Source organism: Rutidosis leptorrhynchoides, chromosome 9 (assembly GCF_046630445.1).
Source record: "Rutidosis leptorrhynchoides isolate AG116_Rl617_1_P2 chromosome 9, CSIRO_AGI_Rlap_v1, whole genome shotgun sequence".
NCBI classification, from domain to species: Eukaryota; Viridiplantae; Streptophyta; class Magnoliopsida; order Asterales; family Asteraceae; genus Rutidosis; species Rutidosis leptorrhynchoides.
Genome location: NC_092341.1, coordinates 51844353 through 51852970, shown reverse-complemented (window position 1 = coordinate 51852970; position 8618 = coordinate 51844353). Strand labels below are relative to the sequence as shown.

Sequence of the window (8618 nt, the reverse complement as noted above, 5' to 3'; positions counted from 1 at the left end):
TATGCCGGTCGTCCTTGAACTTGTATCGAAATCACTGACGTCGTCCTTGAACTTTTTTTTTTGCTTGGGTCGTCACTGAGCTTTCAAAAAATAACGTCCGTCATCATTCCGTCTCATTAACGTCAAAATTTACCGTTAACTTTAAGCATGTGACAAAAATGTGAGGTTAGTTTAGTCTTTCAATAACTTTTAATTAAATAAATTAATTTATTATTTCTTTTTTCTTTTATTTTCTCTTTTTCAGTTTTTTCTTTGAAAATCCAATAACTTCTTACTGTACCCTTTGATATCTACCCCATTTTCTTCTCAGACCCAATCGTTCATCATCATCTTTGTGATAAGATCCCAAATCAAACTCTACTTTTTCCCTTTTTTACTCCTTTAAAGACAGAAGAAAACCCTAGATCGTTTTCCTTCTCTCTGCAAATGTCGCCACCTCTTCCTACAATGATGTTGACAAATAACCTCCACTCGTTGCCGGCAGATTGCAGTGGTTCTGGTGGTTGTGATGTGGTGGGTTACGGCCGATCGCGTTCTTTCATCTCCAACCGTTTGATGATGTTAGATTAAGTTGTAAAGACAACTCAGATGAGCAGCACGCACGCATGAATTGATCAAAGGTAGTCTCCAGACCTCAATTCAGAAATTAAAACCATGCTTCCATTTACTACTGCTACTATATTTAATTTTCCATGAAACAGAGGATAGTATCATATTTCAATATTAATAATATAATATATTAATAATTTGATAATAATTAATTAATTAATAATAAACATTTAATAGAAAAAGGTTGGCTGAAAATGGAATGTGCAAGAGTGAGGACAGAAACATGAACGGTGCAGTGAAAAAGATGATAATTTTATGAGGAAACATGAATGGATCATATGATCAGTTGCAACCACCAATTGTTTACGCTCTTGATTTATATATGATTTTATATTTTAGTTTGGATTTGGATTTGGATTTGTTAAGATACTTTCATTTATAATTTTGTAATGTAAAAATGAGAAGGTTGTGTGAAGAAAAAATTAGGGTTTTTGAAATATTGGGGATGAAGATGAAGATAAAGGGAAGAAAGATAAAATTACGTCCTTGTATTATAAAAGAGATAAAATGACAGAATTACCCTCACATGTTTGGCACATGCTTCAGTTTGACAGAGGAAAGAGACGGCAACTAAACAGAATGACGACGAGCGTTATTTTTTTGAAAGTTTAGTGACGACGAGAGCAAAAAAAAAAAAGTTTAAGGACGACGTCAGTGATTTCGATACAAGTTCAAGGATAACGGGAGTAATTTTGTCTTCCATTTATGTGATGTAAACTTTGTTATGTGTGTAACTATTTCAAATTAAATTTGAATTTCGGATATTCGGATTATCCGATATCCGAATCCGAAAATTCGGATATCCGATATTCGGATATCCGAAATTTCAGATTCGAATATCGGATGGCCAAATTCACTATCCGAATTTTCGGATATCCGAAATTCGGATATTCGAATTTTAGGATATCCGGTTTTGAACACCATTCCCACATGTTAACTTTAGATGCATATAATTTGTCCCATTTTTCGAAATTTGCATTCACCTTATAATTAACATTACCTTGATCTGCACCTTTTGAATTATCCTCTGTTGCATAATCCCTCCCTCCTTATCATTATCCCCCATCTGCTTGTTCACCTTTTTCTCCACATTCTGTCTCATCACCTCATCCTCATATGTACTATTAATAATCGAAGGAATTGTGGAATCAACATCCGAACCCTCATCTTCCTCCGAATCCCCTTCATGTAGAGCATCAACTACAATAACACAATCATGTAGATGTAATTAAAGATCACGATGACAATAAATGTGTTGAATACATATAGACATGTTGTTCAAACATGAAAGTAATAAAGATAAAGATGTTTAATGTATGTTGTTCAACTATGGCCCATGTGGATTCAATTTCAATATACACGTGATTTCAATGATTCTAGATTGGCTTTATGTATATGGACCGGTCAACCTTATTTGGACTATGGTATAGGTTTTATAGGTTATAATTAGTTAATAATTACACAATAATTAAATTTTAATATAATAAAAATTAATTAAATTATTTTATTTATTAAAGTAATGATTACTTCATAATGGGGGATGATTCTCACACACATTTTTTTGATCCCCACACACCTATTTTAACCTTTTACTCTTCTAATAATACTCAATTGGTGTGTGATGATCAAAAAAGTGTGTGTGAGAATCATCCTCCCTTCATAATTATTATGTGAATATAAATATATCAATAAATAAAACTAATATTAAGAATATTAAAAAAGTTAAATACTATTAATAAATAAAATACAATACATGTACTAACACTAAAATAATTAATCATTTAAATCGACAAAATATCAATAAATAAAACTAATATTAAGAATATTAAAAAAGTTAAATACTATTAATAAATAAAATACAATACATCTACTAACACTAAAATAATTAATCATTTAAATCGACAAAATCAGCTTCACGGCGGTTAAATCGGATAAATTGTTCAAAGCGCTCCTTATAAACTTCTTTCCATCTAGCTGCAGAAGTGGTAATATAGCGATCATGAAAGTAACCTGTAACCGGAGGCATATGGTAATCTCCTTGTAATTCCACCGTAACATAATGATTCTCACAATTTACTAGGGCAATTGTAAGAACTCTTATTTGTTGAAACTCTTCTTGACCCATCCAAAACTCTTCTGGACCCTTCAAAAATAATATCAACAATATAATATATAATATACAATAATAATGATAGTATAAAGATAACTAATTTACCTGATTAGTGACGAATTCGGGTGTCCTCATGATAAAATCGCCTTGTTCAATCGAGTTATTATCGCTAGAAACCGACATCTACAAATAATGCTCCATAATAATAATAATAAAGTTAATATGTGAATACATTATTATGTGAATACATTATCGCTACTAACATGACTAGTCATGTTATGTAAATTATGGCCATTGGATTTAACCAACGATCAAAATTAACAGTTAATTTCTCATTTATATTTTATCATCCTTATCACAAATTCCCTCCAATTAAAAAACTTCCCATCCCTGTGTTTTTATTCCCTCGAGCCACATTTTTATTCAATTGAGATTAATTAATTGTTTTTATTTTTTTTTTATTATAAATGAATATTTATATTTCAATCTTAGCCGATAATATAAATCAATGGCTATAATCAAAACAACATGACTAATATTCAATCCTCCTAATAAATAGCCTTTTCATTCTCTTTTACAATTTATTCTAACCCTTTTAAACCCATTACGAACCAAAAAACCTCCTACCCTTCCTACCCAAAATCCGCCGCCACCGCCACCGCCACCGCCACCACTCTGACGCCACCAATCATCTAACTCCGTATTATAACCGTGGGAAATCGCCAAGAAACCACTTAATCCGTCGTACAACTTACCGTTTGAATCCGCCGTACAATCATCCAACTTTGACGCCACCAATCAGATCTGTGGTTTCTTGTTTCATTTAGATGTACGGCGACAAACGGCAGTGTGACGGTGGCCGTCGTTGATATTATTCACGGTAACAGCAGATCTATATTATTATTTTTAAGAAAAAAACAACTGGCGGTATGACGATGGTGGCCGGCGATGGTGGCCGTCTGAGATATGTTTTCTGTTAAAATTACCACCATCAAAACACTTTAACTTCTTTGCTTCTTTGCTTCTTTGTTAAAAAGGATTAATTTAGTGACAATGTTTCTTTGTGGTACTAGTAAAATTATTCTTTATTTATTAAAACCGTTTGTATGTTCAATTTCTGAAAAAATAGGAAAACTTGACATTAAAACTACAAGTTAAAAATAAAAAAATGTGTACCTTTGTATTAATCTTGAATCTGAAAACTTAAGTATAACTGATAGGTGATGAATTGAAAGGTGATGAATGTAGATTTAGTTAATTGAATACTCAGTATTTAGATTGATTAAACACGATTAAGTTATATATTAGTATTATGATAATTAAATGTAATCTACTAACTGTATTTTTTCTTAAAATTGTTTTCAAAAAGTTAAAGTGGAGTTTCTAAAAAGTTGACCACTTTGGTATGACATGACAGAAGTAGGGAGACAGAATTTAAAAATATTAAATATTTAGACCATTTTGATCCATAAGACTTAACCCTTCTAGATTTTGCTAATAAAAAACACATCTTGATTGCAGTCAACGAATTCATCAAAACTAAATAAATTCACCAAACATCTAATCTAATAATTACTAATAAAAATTAAATATTACAAAATCAAAATTGAAAATTATAATTAAACCTTCTCTAATAAACTTTAGAGAATGTAATAAAATAAATTTATTTACATTCTCTAATTATCTAATATACATAATAATAATTAAATAAATAATTAAATAATAACCTAAGTTTCCTTTAATACTAGACATCATTCAACATTCAACATCATAATCAAACCAAAAGCATATTAGTAACACTCAATAAAATACAAACCACATTAAGTTAAATAAACAACTTAGGCACGTTACATGTTTGTGGCTCTCGTAACATTTGTTTTATCCCTTTTAAATCTTGATAACAACATAACTCAATATAATAATAATTATTATTATCTAGTTTATTCACAGATATATATCTATCATCAAAAAATCAAAATTCAAAAATCAAATATACTCTTCAACCAATCCCAAATCTCCCTCAAACCTAAACCCTCTTTTTTGAGTCCTTTTCCATTTTCTTCCTTGGACAAAGTCACCAATCTTCACCTACTTCTTTTTTTCCCTTTTTTTGATTCCATTTTATATTTATAATCATGAATCAAACCGCACACTTCTTCTAAAATTATTAAACAAAATGGCCGGTAACAGTAAATTTCGTCGCTGGAGGTTTTCGTTGCACAAATCAAAATCGGAAAAACCAAAACCTTCAGATGAATTCATTTGTCCAATTTCCGGTTCACTCATGTTCGATCCGGTTGTCGTTTCATCCGGTCAAACATTTGAACGGACTTCAGTTGATATCTGTAACCACTTTAATTTCATTCCAGTTCTTTCTGATGGATCTAAACCTGATTTTTCAACTGTAATCCCTAATTTAGCTTTAAAAAAAGCGATTACTAATTGGTGCGTGACTACCGGAACTGATTTACCTCGTTACGCACCGGATTATAACTCCGTTACGGATTCCGTTAAGTCGTTGATGTCTAATTCGGTTCAAACTGAATCCGATTCCAGATTTAGGGATTCAGAACGTGATTTACTTAACCGCGTGACGGAGAAACCGAAAGTGATATTAACGCACGCCGTTACGCAATTGAATAATCGATCTACGCCTAAATGTCAGTTTTATTCATCGAGTTCTGAAGAATCGGTGCTCGCGAACGTTCCGGATACACCGCCGTTACCGTTTGTTACACGGCCGTCGTGTTACACGTCATCACCTTCAGCATCCACGTCATCCGAAATCGTGCTTGACGAAACCCTAGAACCTAACTCTAACCCTAACTCGTCAGATGAGCAAAATTTCATCACGAAGCTTCAAAGTGTCGACGTTTATGAACAGGAACAAACGGTGATTGCGTTAAGGAAAGTAACTAGGACTGATGAAGAAGCTAGGGTTTCACTTTGCACGCCACGGCTGCTCGCAACACTCCGTAATTGTCTAGTTTCGCGATACGTGGTAGTGCAAACGAACGCTGTTGCTGCGTTGGTGAACTTATCGCTTGAAAAATCGAATAAACTGAAGATTGTACGGTCGGGGATTGTACCGGTGTTGATTGATGTCTTGAAAGCTGGATTTGTTGAATCTCAGGAACACGCGGCTGGTGCTTTATTCAGCCTTGCATTAGAAGAAGAGAACAAGACTGCTATAGGCGTTTTAGGTGCGTTACAGCCATTGTTACACGCATTGCATTCTGATAGCGAGCGAACGCGTCACGACTCAGCATTAGCACTGTACCATTTGTCTTTGGTGCAGAGCAACCGAGTGAAACTTGTTAAACTCGGCGCACCTTCAACTTTATTATCAATGCTGGAAACTGGATTAGCTGGTAGGGTGTTACTGGTGCTATGCAATTTAGCTGCTTCTAGTGAGGGTAAATCAGCATTGTTAGACGCAAATGCGGTTGAATGTTTGTTTAATAAATTGAGGACCGAAGATGTTGATTCCGCGGAGTCAACTCGTGAGAACTGTGTGGCGTGTTTGTATTCGCTGAGTCAGGGGAGTATGAGGTTTAAAGGGTTGGCGAAGGCTGCAAGAGCGGTTGAAGTTCTTCGTGTGGTGGAGGAAAAAGGAAGTGAGCGAGCGAGAGAGAAGGCGAAACGTATGATAACGATGCTTCGTGAACGGGATGATGGTGAAGAGAGTATGGATTGGGATGCTTTGTTGGAGGGAGGATCGAGTCATAATCGGTATGGATGTAACAACTCAACTCAGTTTTAATGGTTTAGTGCAGTAGGTTTTATTGATTGAATTTGTTATATAAATTATTATGGTGCTGGTTTTAGTGTTTTGATATGTAATTTTTGCTAGGGTTGAAGGAATTGTAAATAATGATTCTTTAGAAATCTTGTTTTGTAAACGTTTTGTAAATGCTTAGTTTGCAAGTGAATGATTTGCAGGTAGTCCTTAATTAAGGAAAATTTACATATTATCAATATTTAATGAAATAAATGATGTTAGATGTTAGTACAATGCAAGCCTGATTAATTAAAAAATATATATGAGTTATTACACTATGCTGAATCTTCTGTTTCTCTATCCTTTTTTTGGTGTTGGGTTATACTATGAGTTATTACAGTGTTTGCAGAACTCAGAATTAGTCGGTGAGTACTCGGTTTATTTTATGCAACTTGGGTACTCGGCAAGAACTTGGTCAAAATCGGTCAAACTTAGCCGAAACTCGAAATTAGTTTGAAAACTCGGCAAAAACTTGGGATTACTTGGAAAATCAGTCAAAACTTAATCAAAAGTCAAAGTCAAACTTGGTCAATATCCGAGTATTTCCTGAGTTGCAGTCACCCGAGTAGCGAGATTTGCAACCTTAGGTAGTTATAGGTGTGTGGGTTTTAATTTGTTGGATTCAAGTTCATGTGTGTGATGCATTAGGCTTGGTTGTGTACTTGTGCATATCATCAATTTGGTACAGATGTTGGATCGTTTGATTTGGTCAGCTCGTAGTTGAAGTCAGTTGCAGCTGGATGCATTAGGCTTGGTTGTGTACTTACGCTTATTTACAGATGTTGGATTTGATTTGGTGTGCTCCTAGCCGAGGTCAGCGCTTGCAACTGGGTGCATTAGGCTTGGTTGTGTACTTGTGCATATCGTAAAGTTGGTACAGATGATGGATTGTTTGATTTGGTCCCCTGCTAGCTTAGGTGAGAGCCTTGGAGCTGGATATGAAAGGGTTTGTTAAAATAAAATAGATACATAAACCTTTCCTCTTTAGGCATGGCTATAAAATTAGCTTTTTTCAAAAAAGGAAAGCATAGTCAAAAGCAGCTACTGATTAGTGATTACTTGTGTACCTATACATAAAATTTTGTGAATCGTGATTGTTCGGTATTTAAACATAAAGCCTTTCCAAAAGTAATGTTAGGCATAAAAAGTATGTTAAGCCGTAACACGGATGCTCTGCATATTCATCTCATTAGTTTGCTTAGGAGTGTGTTGCTCTCAACACTTTCAGGCACCCTTGACAATATTAAACTTGGTATATTTTTAAAGAGGACAAAAAATTTGTCAAACATTTTGACAAATTACAAATTTTGAATGTATGAAAAAAGTTGGGCAGAGCCACATGGTAACTGATCAAAAGTGTTTATTTATTTATTGACGGGAAAACGAAAAGAATACAAAGATGAAAAAAAACGAAAAAGATACAAACCGAACAAGTGAATAACCAAAAATAATAATCTAAGGTGTTGTTTGTTTTTCTATTTGCAGACCTTATTATGTCTTATGTCTGCGCGCTCGCAGACATTTTTACTGCAGACAGTTTGTTTTTCTGAAGACATAAGATAAAATTATATCTTATTATGTCTGCAGCCTCGCAGACTTAGAAATGTGCTTCTAAGTGCTGCAGACAAAATTAAGTTATGTTGCAGACCCAAAAACAAACGGTCTTCATTATTCAGGATACAGACCTTCAGACCGCATCTTCTTTACAGGCATGGTTCGCAGATCTTCAGACAAAAACATCTTAAAAAACAAACAGCATCTTAAAAAATCAACTAAATACCCCCAACAACACTAACACTAGATCGAAAAAAAAGAAGCCAAAACAACATACTAAAACCAAACACAAAACCCGACATAAAGCTAGAAACCACCAGCGAAAACAAATGCAACACGCCAGAAGACTAAATAAAGGATCCTCGACAACCACTTGATCCCTTTCATAAAAGCGACAAATCATTCTAACTCAGACCCAAGAGGATGCTTGCTCTTAAACTTCTTATTCTTCGGGTTAATGAGCTCACCTTCAACGGTATGTAGTAAACTTGATCAAAGCGCCATAATAAAAGAAGACGTGCCATGAGTATCGACACATCTGTCCCACAACCTTCCAACCTCGAC

General features: G+C 34.3%; 1 protein-coding gene across 1 annotated transcript; it reads left to right on the top strand.

The window, feature by feature from the left end:
• Positions 1-4733: 4733 nt before the first annotated feature.
• On the top strand, positions 4734-6681 carry LOC139866176 (U-box domain-containing protein 40-like). The gene has a single exon (XM_071854328.1). The coding sequence runs from the start codon at positions 4896-4898 to the stop codon at positions 6480-6482; it is 1587 nt and encodes a 528-aa protein (XP_071710429.1). The 5' UTR covers positions 4734-4895; the 3' UTR covers positions 6483-6681.
• The last annotated feature ends 1937 nt before the right edge of the window (positions 6682-8618 follow it).